At 45.3% G+C, this 14,321-nt stretch overlaps 1 protein-coding gene across 2 annotated transcripts; it reads left to right on the top strand.

Annotated features, from left to right (window-relative positions):
- Positions 1-776: 776 nt before the first annotated feature.
- PFN2 (profilin 2) lies at positions 777-8,315 on the top strand. Of its 2 annotated transcripts, none has more exons than XM_053308521.1 (3): positions 777-1,400; positions 4,400-4,592; positions 7,270-8,315. In XM_053308521.1, exons 1-3 carry the CDS (start codon positions 1,269-1,271, stop codon positions 7,293-7,295), a joined length of 351 nt encoding a protein of 116 aa, XP_053164496.1. In that variant the 5' UTR covers positions 777-1,268; the 3' UTR covers positions 7,296-8,315. The 2 variants fall into 2 exon arrangements, with proteins under 2 accessions (XP_053164496.1, XP_053164495.1); XM_053308520.1 differs by having other exon boundaries at positions 781-1,400; positions 6,274-8,315.
- The last annotated feature ends 6,006 nt before the right edge of the window (positions 8,316-14,321 follow it).

Raw genomic sequence — 14,321 nt, 5'->3', positions numbered from 1 at the left:
TAACCTGAAGCTTACTTGCCACTAAAACCAGTTACTTCCAGTTAAGTGTGCTGGATCAACATACAGAACAAGCAACTAGCCAATACAAGTCTCTGTTCCCAAACACACGGCAACAAACCTGGGAGCGACCATCTTTTGGCCGGATCCTAAGCAGCCCGACCCTCAGTAAGTGTCACGGAGTTCAAAAGGGTTTACTCGCCAGTAAATGGCCGCAGGATTCAAGCCTGAATACTAGACAAATGGTAAACAGCCGCAGAGGTAGAATTAACCCGTCTCTCCCGCCCCCGTCCCCCCGAGTCCCGACAGGGGTCCCGTGCTTTAACAGGTGCACGACAGGCAGAAAAACCAACAGGTGAAGCTTCACTATCCCGCTACTCTGAGGAAAGCTGAAAGCGTTGCATTTCGTCTTGTCATGGTGAGGCAGGTGTCGTCAAAGGTCGCTGAAGCCCTTCCAGACAACAAAGTGGCAACCTGAAGTGGCAGCAGTGCAAGGAGGGAGCCATCCAGGAAGGCGAGCTGGGCCAGGCAGAGATCATCCAGGGAGGGAGAGGAAAGGGACATTCCTCTCCCAAGCTCCTCATCCCCGCGCACATACTCTGCAGGCAGCTGCCACGACTCCTCACCCGCCGGAGCCCACAAGAGCAGCCAGGGCGTCGCAGCAGGCGCCAGCTGGTGTCCAGCAGTTCCGACTGCCAGCACCGGCGCGTCCCCCTCCTCTCCTCTCCTCCTCCCCCCTCCCTCTCGCGCCTGTCACTGGCGCTACGCAGCGCGCAACATATCCCTCCGCCCAGCCACAACGCCAGTAGCAGCATCGGCAGCCTCAGCCGGCAGCGGAGGGATTCTCTCCGGAGAAGTCGCGGCGGCCGCAGCAGCCAGCAAGCCAAGCCAGGGCGCCCGCCCGCACTCTTTCGCTGCTGCCCTCTTTCCCCGCGGCGGTGGTGGCCCTTTTTTTTTTTTTTTTTTTAAAGCTTCCTCACACACCGCCCGGTGCTCGCTGCGGGTCGGTGGGGCGCTGCCCAGTGGCCGAGTCGGCTTCGCCTTCCTGTGGGGCGCTGCCATTAAAAAGCGGGCGGGCGGCCATCGCGGCAGTCTCCTCAGGTGGGCCCACCCCCTTCCGCCGGTCCGTCCTCCGGGCAGAGCCTGTCCGCCGCGGGGCTGCTCGCCGCCGGCTGCTCACCCCCTTTCTTCCTCCCCTCGCCCGCCCTGCCTGTCGAGTCCCGGCTCTTCCCCCCCTTCCCCCTCGCTCCTCCGCCAGGCGCAAGCCGAAGATGGCAGGCTGGCAGAGCTACGTGGATAACCTGATGTGCGATGGCTGCTGCCAGGAGGCCGCCATTGTCGGCTACTGTGACGCCAAGTACGTCTGGGCAGCGACGGCCGGGGGCATCTTTCAGAGCATTACGGTAAGGGCCGGGAAGCGGGGGGCCCAAGGAACCGGGTGTGTGTGTGTGTGTTGTGTGTGGAGAGAGCGGCGGCGGCGAGCAAAGAAGCTGCCTCTCGGGTGCCGGGGGGAGGACCTGCCGCTGCCTTGAAGGAGCGCGGCGGGCAGTTGCCTAGGTGGGCTTTGGAGGGGGCCGCGTTGTGCCCCCTCCCCAGGAGAAAATATGGGAAGGGGGGAGCCAGGATTGGATTTGTGGGGCGGGAGAGAGGAGGCAATCAAGCCTGCGTTGGGGGAGAGGGCGCTAATCCCACGAGGTTGCAGTGCAGCCCCCCCCACCGCCCCGCTCTTCTTGGTAATCTAAATAGCCCGCTCTGTGTGGCGCGCTCTCCCTGCTGCCCTGCCCTGGCAAAGGTGGGCAGGGGGGTGGCTCTGCTGTTCCTGCACACCGAGCAGCAGAAGAAAAGTCCCAATTATTTCCAAGGGCGGCTGCCTGGAGGGGCTCCCCCCACCTCCTAGAGCCGAGGTGGGCGGGGAGTCAATCACGCCCCCCGCCCGCCTTAGCAGCAGGCCCCGAGATTTTTCTATCTTGCCTTAAGGGGGTGGGGAGCGTGGTTGTAACTGCTGTGGCGGCTCCCTTCTGCCGGCCACCACGGCACGCTCGTTAGCCGCAGCCCCTGGCTGGCTTCTCGTCGGCCCCAAAGCGGGGAAACGGTGGCGGGAGGAGAGGCCCAGCGAACTGGGCGAAGGGCCGGGAGGGTGGGTGTCAGTGGCAGCGCGTTTCTCTCCTTACGGCCGCCACTAACGCTTAAGACGGCCGCAAAAGCTCCTTTAATGGGAAGGCTGGGAAGGAGGCAGCCTGCGCTAGTTAGGCCTGGGCACTCTTCTGGGTTCTCTCCCTTTCTGCCCCCTGCTTAATGCCTTGCCGAAGACCATCCAAAATCACACAGTCTTGCGCTTCCGAGCTCTCTAGAACTCCTCATCGGGCTGGATGTTAAGAAAAGGGCGGGCCTGGTGGTGGCTGGCTGGGCATCTCCAAGGCTCTTGTACTCTCCAGCAGCGCTATAGCGAGGGGAGGGGGAGCAAAGGCCCTTTATCTGCGAGGTGCGGGGAAGCTTCGGGTCCCTGCTGCAGGGCTACCTTTGGGCTCCTTGTTCTCCCCAGCTTCGGATACATGGGATAGGCTGGGGAAGGAGTATCCCGCAGCTCGAGGCTTCTCGGAGGGATCGTTTTGCATGTCTGGTTGTGGGACTGGTTGATTCTTACATTTGGGCTAAGCAGTAGCCGGCAATACGGCGGGAGGAGGAGAGAAAGGGCCGGGCACGGGGAAGGGTGGGGGTGGGGAAAATGATTCTTGGAGAGGCTCTGCGTAGGATTCCCGCTGCTCAGGTCCTCGCTGCTGGGGAGGGATTTACGAATTTAGCGTAGGAGGCTTTTCTGAATCCATTCCTCGCCACTGGCTCCATGTTTTTTCTCCTCCAAGATGGCGCACTGCCGCTGATTTTTTTTAACCCCTCCTTTTCTCTCATCTCTCCCGAGATATTAATCATCCCTGTTCCTGCACTGCAGTCTTTTTTCTCTTTTTCTCCCTTCCACCCTTCCTCGCCCCGTGCTCGGGCTTGTCATAAAATGTTGGGGTCCAACGAGGAAAAGTCTTAAAATCTCTGTAAGAAGACTATCATGAGTGTTCCTTTGCTTTACATTACTATGGTTTCTGTAGGTGGGAGAGCTGAAATATATGTTAGGATTATATAACTTTTTATAGGGTGTGCTCCTTCCCTTACCAATCCATCAGATGTGCAATTTGATCTTGCATTACAATTGGAGTGTTGACCAGCATGCTCTGCCCCTTCCCCTCCAATCTGCATTTTTGGCTGGGCTTCCTGCCTGCATATGCAGGGAAATTTCGTTTTGAAAAGCAAATGCTGCCCTTTTAAACTAAAAAAAAAATTCTGCTCCCCCTCACCAACACTTTCTTGAGGATTATTGGGGGTGAGGTACCAGCTGTGTTAAAACATGTGTTATCGTTGTCCTACCTGCAGCAAGTACAGGAATGGGTTAAAAGAGTGGTGCCCTTGGTAGCTGCTGAGCCAGTCTCTCTCACTAGTGCTGTGATGTTGATGGGTAGACTCCTGGCTTGTGCTTGGGAATGGCTGGGGCCTGCTATGACTCTGCAGTTCTACTGGAAGGTGATGCCTCCTCCACCCTACTCTGCTAGGGACCACATTTTCTTTTAGCCCAGCACGGCAACTGCCTCTTTTCTGTTTCCAAATCCTGTGCTGTGTGAACAAATCCATCCCCAGTCCAGAGAAAAGGGGCGAATGCATAGCCAGCATTCTGTTTTATGCATCCTCTCTCTCATTGCTACATGCTGATTTACTTCATTTTTCTCATGTTTGTGCAGTATTGTGCGTCCCACCCCAGTTGTGGAGTTCTGTAAAGCATGTTAATTTGGAGTTATTGAAATCTAGGCTTTATTCTACATAAACTCTCTTGTAAAGAGCAGAAATTCACAATACAATGAATGATACTCTTATATTTTAGATACATGGCTTAGTAGCATCAAAGAAGCAGTCAGATAACACTGTATGCATCCGCATTGAGGTTATTCTGCATTTTGTTTTGTTTCTGCTGAATTTGAAAATCTGATCCACTGTGCCTTTGCCTCATACTTAAAGCTGTAGTTACTTGGCACCTAACAAGAAGTGGTCTTGTAGAGAGCATGAAGCCTGAATGTAATTTTGTTTTGGTCAATCTTCTCTCCCTCAAATGTGTACTCAAACTTGAGGTGGTGCCTGCTTTTATATTGATCAAAACACATGGACAATGTTGGGATATAACTTTAACTGTCACTCAAAGTTTCATAAATTTTTGTAGATCACTAGGCAAGCTGTTCTAAAATATATTCTTTTTGTTAGCAACAAGGAAAGTACAATTTTCTACTATTTGGCGGGGGGCAGGGCGGCAGTCAGAATCCTGATACAAAAGTTTGTTCTAAAACTCTGTGGACTTCTTTCTTGACAGCCTGTAGAAATAGATATGATTGTAGGAAAAGACCGCGAGGGTTTCTTCACCAACGGTCTAACTCTTGGTGCGAAGAAGTGCTCTGTGATCAGAGATAGCCTCTATGTGGATGGTGACTGTACAATGGACATCAGGACAAAGAGCCAAGGTGGCGAACCGACATATAATGTTGCTGTAGGCAGAGCTGGTCGAGGTAAGCCTGAACTATCATCACTTTTTAAATACTCAAAAGTATGGAGACTTTAATGACCCCAATTGCTCTGACTTCTATTAATCTGCCCAACAAGATCTTTCCGTCCATAAGATTATCTGGCTGTCAGAACAGCTTTGTGGCGAGCAAGGCCACATTCCTGAAGGCTAGATTAGCTAGAAACCCAGGATGTGAATAATTTGGAAACTGTCTCAAGTAAAGTAAAATGCAAGCTATGTCTTCAGACTTCAATCTAGCTATTGTACTGCAAAAGTATATAGTATTAGAGGGCATATGTACACTGAAGCACCTGACTGCTTGGCATAGATCAGAGAAGACTGCCTAGTTCAAAAGTACCCTTGCTAACTGAGCAAAGAGCACCTCTTAAAGTGGTGATTCTTATATTTAGCAGGAGGAGAGCAACTGACCCTGTCCAACCCCAGCATCACATCCTTACTGTGGCTTCTTTTGGTGTCTACCTTGTGTTTCTTTTTAGACTGTGAGCCCTTTGCGGACAGGGAACCATCTTAATTATTTTTCTGTGTAAACCGCTTTGGAAACTTTAATTGAAAAGCAGTATATAAATAGTAGTAGTAGGTTATTCTAATACATCTTAGATCCACTTCTAAATTCTGAATGGCTGTCTCTTTCAGTCCAAGACTTCAAGATAGAACTTTACATGAGAAGCCTAACTTATTGACCATTTCTACTACAGATCAGAAATATGTGCTGCACAGTGCTTCAAAGGAAGCTTTTCTAATAACTTGATCCTAAATAGTATTCTAACAGAATACCCTGTTGTCTTCAATAGACATTAATTCCAAGGAGAATTAACTAATTCATGATCACCCTTCCACAGTTGTAATATCCTGTGAAGGGAAATTGTGTAGCTTATGGAATGCATTATCTCCTTCAGATGATCTTAAATGATGCATAAAACACATTCTTGTAATTAAGACACAAAAGGAACACATTCTGGTCCCTGTTGAGATTTTTACTTTTTCCCCTTGTAAATAACCCAGTCCCAAAGACAAACCTTTAACTTGAACTACAGACTGTCTTGAAGCAAAGCTGTTTTAAGGGTTCAACTTGTATAGAAGATGTATCAATAAAAATACTAATAAATACACAGTGAGAATATGAAAAGGCTGCTTTCAACACCAAACTAGTATACATGTCAGTGCCACCTACTGGCATATAACAGTAATGCAGATGAATGTATTGTTACAAATATTCAGGACCCTGCTGTCCTGGCAAAAAATACATTTGGATTATTTTTGTACTATGAACAACTCTTGACTGACATTAAACTTTTGGACCAAGTAAAGCTGATGTAATGGGTACATTCCAGTTACCCTAGCTTTAAACTCTGTTCCAGAACATTTGCTGCTATCGCTCACCATTTTTGCTTTATTTACATTACAAGATGTAGCCAGAGTTTCCTGGCCAGTAATATGCCCCATGAATCTTGTTTAAAAAGTTGATTTTATTAAACTTGCAGCTCTGTTGTTTGCCAGTATAAAAGGTTCTGTTTAAATGAAGATTGTTCAAAAGACAACAATAGTGCAGTGTAGAGAAGTTCTAATCTGTAGCATTTTAATACACTTATTGCACGGATTTTTTAAAACCTGGAATAGTTCCTTGTCTAATGCACTCCTTTTAAAACTGTTCTTTTCTCTTTCAGTCTTGGTCTTTGTAATGGGCAAAGAAGGGGTCCATGGAGGCGGATTGAATAAGAAGGCATACTCAATGGCAAAATACTTGAGAGACTCTGGGTTCTAGTTGCTAGGCAGACTGTTTAAGTATTAGGGAAAATTGCTATTAAACTTTCCTGGCAGCAAGCTACACTGTGGAAACTTTATTAGCAATGCAGGGTGATGGGGTATGAACCTGTGTCTCCTTTGTATCCCTCTGTTGGTGGGGAAAGGTGTTATTCTTTCTTTAATTCTGTTCATCCTTGTTTCCTTGTGTACTCCAGCATTGGTTATGGTCATGGGAAAGGAAAGGTGTCCATGGAGGGACACTCAACAAGAAAGCTTATGAACTGGCTTTATACCTGAAGAGGTCTGATATCTATGCAGCCTCTCCCCATCCACATAGCAACTGTCTTCATTGCCACCCTGTTGTGTTCACAGTACTACCAGACTGTAGATGGTGGTTTATTTACACATATTTTCCTACTGTCATGGCTCCAGTTACCCTCTTTGTTTGTATGTTAATCACTGTTGTGCCCATGCTCCGTATCTTGGCACCATTTTATTGCAACACAAAGATGATATGCATGATACGTTGAAGCCTTGGGAGAGAAATCATGCCAAGTCCAGGCTTTGCTTTGTCTTAGCAATTAGTGTGACACTGAGAACTAAACCAACCTAAACTAAATAAGGTGCCGATTGTACAATCCAGATTGATCAATGCCTCTTCAGCACTTTGAGCATTTACACAGCTCATTAGTCTTCCTTTTGTAGAGCATGGTTGGGAGGGAAAAAGTGCATGCATATCTCTACTTTCCTTCCCCCTTGTCCTCATCTTTCATCCACTCTTTTGTTTGCTTCCATCTATCTATATATAAATATATATATACTTTTTTTAAAATACAGTGCCTGGTTTGTTTAACCAATTTGCCGCTTGAAAGCTGTTACAAGTGTTGCTCTAGTTTTGTTGTTGCTCTTCTGTGTAGACTTGCAAACTCTTCATGGTGTCTGAAGCACATCCTGCTTTTACAAGGGTAACTGCAAAACTATGAAAAGGTGCCGATGCACTTCTCCCCTCACCGCCACCATCACCATCTTGAATGAATCCCCAGGGACATTCCATCACCGCAATAGCTCAGGCACGTAACTTTTTTTTGCCAGCTCTGTTCTGTAGTTGAACTGTTAAAAAAAAAAAAAAAGGCTGCCATCATGGACTTTTAGATATCCCAGTGTAACCATCTGGAGTGTGTCTGGTTTCAGTTTTTCATAGGACCAATTTTGATTTGCAGCTTGGGGGTTTTTTATATGAAACTGCAGTGTCATTGTAGACAAAACTACCATCAGCTATATACTGGTAGCCTAGACTGACCTCAGACTGTCAGCTCATTAACTGGTAAATAAGACTTGCTGCTCTGATACCAATGTGTGTTTTGAGGGTTGGTAGTTGTAAGATAAAACGGTCCAAACGGATACCATTTCAAATCTAATCTTCATTTGGCCTGTCATGCCCTTGCGGCAGAAATTGTGGAGTAAACTGCCTTGTGCACTAGTCATCTGAACCATGTGTAACCAAATTGTCAGTCTGAGCACGGTACTAACTTGTATGTCCATTTAAAAGAGAACTGCAGAACTCTGTATACAAAAGAGAAAATGAGAGATGGTCTTGGTTGGAATAACTGAGTTGGCTGTCTTGTGATGAATTTTTAATATGTATTCTGTGCCATACTAATGTTTAAAAAAAATGGAACTGTTGCTATTGTGAGATGGATTTTAACAGACAAGAACGGTTTCTTCTGAATGGCACTACTTTAGGGACACTCTAGTATTTGCTTCTATTGTTTGGGCCTTGTGGATAATGTACAGACTTAAAAACAAATTCTTGTTGCTGATTTGTCCATTTCTTTCCCTGCACTTTGTTACATCTGGGATACAGTCTAACTCATCTGATTTAATATGCATTTCAAAAAATGCCATAACTATTAAACACCTTGTTTACAGACAGATGAAATAAATTTATTCCAACCAAATGAAATACGAGTTAGTGTGTTATGTGGTTCTGGGTCACCCCCCCCCCCAAAACAAACAAACAAACAAAACACTCCTGTTTAAGAAGACATGTGTTAACAGTGGTTGGGTTGAATGCAAGGAAGGTCTTAATGCTGTGCTGTATTGTGTTACTTCCGAAAATTTGAACTACTTGAAGTGTTACCCTTTGCCCTTGATCCTTTGAAAGTGTTTTGCTAGCTTTCAGTAATAACTTGAAATTCCTATGCCAGTTCTGCATAAGTGGTGAGAGTGCTCCAAGGCATATTGGGGGTTGGGGATATCTCTGCTACCATACCAAACAAAAAATGCCTTAGATGCAGGCTGTTCTGTTGTAATGATCTGAACCAAATTTTACTAGTTTCTTTTGCCCTTAGTTGTAAAAATTGAGGCATGCAGTGAATGCATGTATAAAACAAATAGTTAAGCACTTGCTCAACTAAAGGTTCTTTTCTGGGTTGTATGAGAGGCAAAATAAAAACTTTGCAGAGTAATACTTGGACACTAGTCCTGAGACTAGTAGGCTGGTTTTTGTAGTGCCTCTTATCTAGAGAATTGTCTTGAGACTGAACAGAATTCATCTTGTTGCCTCTGCTGAAAATCCTGTTTGTGCTTCTATAGAGAACACCATAGACAGTCTATTCTTAACCTGTGACTGGAGATTTTCTCCAGGACTACATGTTTCTCTTTCCCTTTGGCATAGGCATGTGGTGCAATTTATATTTACCTTCAATTAAAAAAAAAAGTCACCCCCCCCCCGCCCCAAAAGGACAACCTTGGGTTTTCCCTCTTCCTCCCATAACTGCTGTGATACTATCCTGGAGCTGTGATGCTGTCCTGGAAGTCTGTATCTGTGTGCAGCAGTAGACTATACTTAAACCACTCTTTCTCATTCTATTCAAAATAAAAGCTGCAGATGGAGCTCTTATTCCGGTTTTGCCTAAGAGCCAGTAGCTCTTAAGTTGGAAGGGACAATGAGTTTGTCATAGTTCAGTCTGGTATGGGGCAGTGGGGTGGTGGTGGTCATGGCTCATAATTTGGAGGCAGTCATAAATGCATATCACAAGGCTATCCGGTACTGCCTCTGTTTAGGAATGTGCACAAACCTGTTTGGAGGCTCTTCTATGGGCCTCTGAACATGTTCAAACACGGGGCTGGTTTGAAGTTTTGGGGGGGTGGCTTTAAGGGTGGGGGGAGCACTCCCCCCACTGCTGGTGCATGAAGCCGGCATTGCTACTTCCGGTGACATCCAGTAAACGGTGGCACGGGGCAGCAGGGAGGTATGCTGCAGCCCCGGCGGGCTCTTACATACTTGCGCGCTGGCAGGGGAAACGTGGCGGAGTAAGTGCACCCTCCCTTAAAGCCACACATCCCCTGTTGAACCACCCCTCACCATTTCCGTGCACATCCCTACCTCTGTTTTCACTTCTAGCCTCCACCCCTATTCCTGAGGCCTGTGTTAGATCACGGCGGATTGATAACCTTGGACTGAATACATGAATGTGCTGAGACACTCACTACATGCTCTGATCCCAGCCTTCTAGTGGTTGAGGAAAATGGGAACTGCTTCATAACATGTCAAAAAATTGCAACAGCATGAATGTTGAAGTGGCCTTCTGAATTAGTCGCTTGCCTTGTTTTAAATTTGGCTGTCACTCAGTCAAAATTGTTGGTCAATGTTAATGAATGGATTAATCTTGCATAAGATTAAAAGTTTGAAGCAAAAAAGTAGCTTTGCTTTTTAGATGTATGGGTGTGTGTTAGCAAGCATCACCTTGAAGACATTCCCTCCTGTGAGAAAAGAAGAATGCTTCTCAAGATGTTGCTTCCTGTCTGCAGTTCTTTAACTTCTCATTTAAAAAAAAAAAAAGACCTGAATACAGCATTTTCAAAAAGATCTTACAAATCGATCAAATTATACACATTACAGCCTTGGATTTAAAATCTTGTTTTTGACTGGAGGTATATTAGCAAATTCCAGGTGGCTTTATGACTCTTGCTTAATCAGAAGGATCAGAATTGCAAGCGATAAGCGGAAATTTTGTGGAGGAGATCATCAGTAAGCATGAACAGCTGAAATATTATTTTACAGATGTAAAGAAAGCTAATTTCTTAGCTAGGAATCATTAGGAAGTTGATTCTAAGCTAGGAATCATTAGGGGTTGAAAATAAAAACACTAATTATTATGCTCTTATACAAATCTATGGTGCGGCTACATTTGGAGTTCTGTGTGAAGTTCTGGTCACTATCTTAAGAAGAACACTGCATAACTGGAAAAGGTGCGGAAGAGGGCAACCAAGATGAATGGGAGACTAGAAGTGTGAGCACTGTAAGATATTCCCCTCAAGGGATAGAGCTGCTCTGGGAAGAGCAGAAGGTTCCAAGTTCCCTCCCTGGCTTCTCCAAGATAGGGCTGAGAGAGATTCCTGCCTGCAACCTTGGAGAAGCCGCTGCCACTCCGTGAAGACAATACTGTACTAGATAGAGCAATGGTCTAACTCAGTATATGACAGCTTCCTATGATCGGGGGGCCCAGAGCACCTTCCTTATGAGACAAGGCTATAGCATCTGGGCTTTTTTAGTTTGAAAAAGAGGTGACTATAAGGAGACATGATAGAGGTGTATAAAATTATTCATGGAGTAGAGAGAGTTGACAGATACATTTTTCTCCCTCACAACACTAGAACCAGGGGTCATCCCATAAAACTGAAGGCTGGGAAATTTAGGACTGACAAAAGGAAGTTCTTTTTAATACAACATATAATTAATCTATGATTAATGGAATTCTCTGCCACAGGATGTGGTGATGGTCACTAGCTTGGATAGCTTTAAAAAGAGAGACAAATTCATGGATGACCGGTCTATCAAGGGCTATGAATCTGAGGGCTAAAGGCTGCCTCCAGCCTCAGAGGCAAGATGCCTCTGAATACCAGTTGCAGGGGAGCGACAGCAAGAGAGAGGGTATTCTCTCCACTCTAGCCTGTGGGCTTTTCAGAGGCATCTGGTGGGCCACTGTGTAACAGGATGCTGGATTAGTTAGGCCTTCAGCCTGATAAACAGCAGCCACAATTCTGAATGTAGGTTTGAAGTATCTTACGAGTTTGATTTGCTCTGCTTATTAAACCTGCTGTTTTTCTTGTCTGGTATTTTCTATGCTGGGCAGTTTCTAATCAAACATGCTGAAAATAGATGTTTTTGTCTTGCCATTCTAGTTTTGCTGGTCTCTGCAACTTTTGCCATTGCTTAGGATGTTTAATTGACCTGTCTTAATTGCACTGCAGCTACTTAATTAAACCTTGTCAACTATGGTACTTTATGGGATGTTATATATGTGTTTGTCCTTTCCCTCAAAAGTCTTGCTCTAGCATCTTGACATTTTGCAACTTGTTTCAATCCTGTTTGGTATCTCTGATTTCCATATGCATTCATCATCTTGCAAAATAGTTCTCTTCCCTCTTGCTAAAGGATTTGTGCATGTACAATATCATCGCTGTCTTTTAGGGTGTTAAAGAATAAAATATTTGGCTCTTATCTTCAAACTCTTGATGACTTTAAAACATTGGACAGATTTTGCTGGATACATCTTTTTGGCTACTAGCTATGATGGCTATGTGGAGCCTCAGTGTTCAGAGGTCACATACCCTGAATAGCAGGTGATGGGAGCAGCAAAGAGTAGATGCTATTGCCTCTGTGCTGGTGAGATTCCAGGAGTGGTTGCTGCTGAAAGCAAAATGCCTGTGCGGGTCAACCTTTTGTTCTGAGTCAGTGAGACAGTTCTGAGATTCCTGAGCCCTTTGCTGCTTTTACCCTTAAAATACTGGCAGCTGCTTGTTTCTATCTCCACCATACCCCCTTCTCCCAGTCTCTCTTCCTTTTTGCAGTCTCACTTTGTTCACCAACCATCACTTTGTGCTACCCTCCATCTCACAATCTTGTTGTTCCATGCCCTTTTTGACAATGCTGTTTTACACGAGACTTCTAAATTTGTACCACACAAATATAGAGACCATTTTCAGACATAACTGTACCAGGTGTATCTCAAGGATTGCTGCTCCCTTGCCCCACAAATGTCTGTGGATTTCTACCGTGTTACCTCTTTCAGTCAGAACACTGGCTGACATAGTATGCATTTGTGGGCACTGCAGAAACTGCTGCATGCTTGTAAAACTGTTCAAGCATTTGGGCAAGACTGCTCCTTTGTGAATGCACAAGTGGAGTTGCTAGATGGGTGGCCATAGTGTAACTGCATTTGCACAATTTCACGCATCTGTGCACACTCTTGCAGAACTGTGTGAACGTAGTTTTACCAGCATGCAACAGTTCCTACAGTGCCCACAACACCCATGGGATATGCTGCACAGTGCATTGACCACTTGCAGGTAAGCTGCTTTGTATTAAACTTGGACTTTAAAGGTCCACATTGGATAGACCTGCTAAAACCTCCTGAATTTCTGGTCCCTTCTGTGTTATCGGCTAATGTGATCTGTGGAAACTTGTACAAATTACTTGGTGCTAGTAGCAACAGGAGATCCTCTGGTGAAAATAGCCAGTACATAAATGACTACTGAAGAATTGTTAGTCCCTGTCTCATAACATTCTTCAGAGAATGAATCTTCAGTGCTAAAGCGGATGAAAATACTCTTGGATGCAAACTTTTTTGTCGGATACACTGATTGACTCTTGGGTGATCTGGTTTCCCTCAGGGAAAGCATCTGTTAGGTGTGTGAGTAGCTACTAATCAAATCTAACCTAGTAGGCCAGACACCCTCCCTAGCTAAGCTGCTGTGGGAGAAGGGAGTGCTGTTATGGGAGGGAGTCTAGCCTCCAGGCACTTAGGTAGTGAGGGTCTTGCTTCCCAGGCAGAAGAAGCTGTCTTCCAGTGCAATGATGGTGGTATTCTTCATGATGGTGGTATTCTCTCTTCCTAGTTAGGTGTTTTTTAAATCCAAATTAGGGCAGCATAAATGTCTGATAATCCTCTTAACAAAAGCATCCAGCAACATTCCAAGCTAGGCATCTAGAGCCAGTTTTAACTTTAGTGGTGGGGTAGTTTTTGCTTTGCATCTTCCTATGAATTTCCTTGTCTATCTCTTTGTACCTGAAAGTAGTTAAAATGAAGCATATCCAGCTATCACATTTTCAGTGAAGGAAAAGCCCTACATTTGGGGGATTTTTTAAAACTTCAGGAGTATACACTTCAAAACTTGCAAAAAAATTAAGAAAAGATCTTTAAAATTGCTTCTAATCATACCTATGATAAGTGAGTTACTGTTAGAATAATGTGCAGGGTGAGATAACCATCCAATAAGTTGTGCTGAGTCCTAAAGAAGTTGGGCATTATAATTCACAGTTATCTTCAAGCATTGACCTCCTAATAGGGATACTGTGGAGTAAAATGACTGGCCAATTGATCATAGTTTCTGCAGTTACTTGGAAGTAAAAAATGTGACTCTTTAGACTCTGAAAGGTATCTGGTCTACAAAAATAAAATCATTTTGAGATGCTATAGTTGACTTACACTCACAGCAACATGTAACTTGGAAAAATGCACATAGCTTGACTTATGGTCCAGTTTACTTAAAATGTATGGCTGACATCCAATCCAGAAAGCTTTCTAGGTGCTCTATGGTCACATAGTCTTGACCATGCAGCAGGGGGAATTGATGTCTTGCGCTTTCTCTGGAAGTACCCTATGTTCCCCTGAAACATGTCCTTGAGGGCTGTGTAACCCCCGAGGATGTATTTTTGGGTGACACAAGTACACAGCCAGAGGCAGTGCAGTCCATCAAAATTAGTTCTCCCCTGCCCCGTGCAGCTGCAGTGGTAGTTGGAACCTTCCCCCCACGAGTGGGTCTTCTTGCTGTGCTACTGCTAGCCTGCTCTGGTGAACTTTGACTGTACCTCCCAAGGTGCTATCTTGATTAGTATAGTCAAATACACATGTTCTGCAGAAATGGTCACACAGTGGCTTCCAACTTGCTTTATGGACTAAGT

Source organism: Hemicordylus capensis, chromosome 3 (genome assembly GCF_027244095.1).
Source record: "Hemicordylus capensis ecotype Gifberg chromosome 3, rHemCap1.1.pri, whole genome shotgun sequence".
In the NCBI taxonomy this organism is placed as follows: domain Eukaryota; kingdom Metazoa; phylum Chordata; class Lepidosauria; order Squamata; family Cordylidae; genus Hemicordylus; species Hemicordylus capensis.
This window is presented reverse-complemented; position numbering and strand designations above follow the sequence as displayed.

Coding starts and splice junctions, on each gene's coding strand:
- PFN2 (XM_053308520.1), top strand. CDS start 1,269: ATGGCAGGCTGGCAGAGCTACGTGGATAACCTGATGTGCGATGGCTGC. Junction 1,401..4,399: donor GCATCTTTCAGAGCATTACG/GTAAGGGCCGGG, acceptor CTTTCTTGACAG/CCTGTAGAAATAGATATGAT. Junction 4,593..6,273: donor TGTAGGCAGAGCTGGTCGAG/GTAAGCCTGAAC, acceptor TTTCTCTTTCAG/TCTTGGTCTTTGTAATGGGC.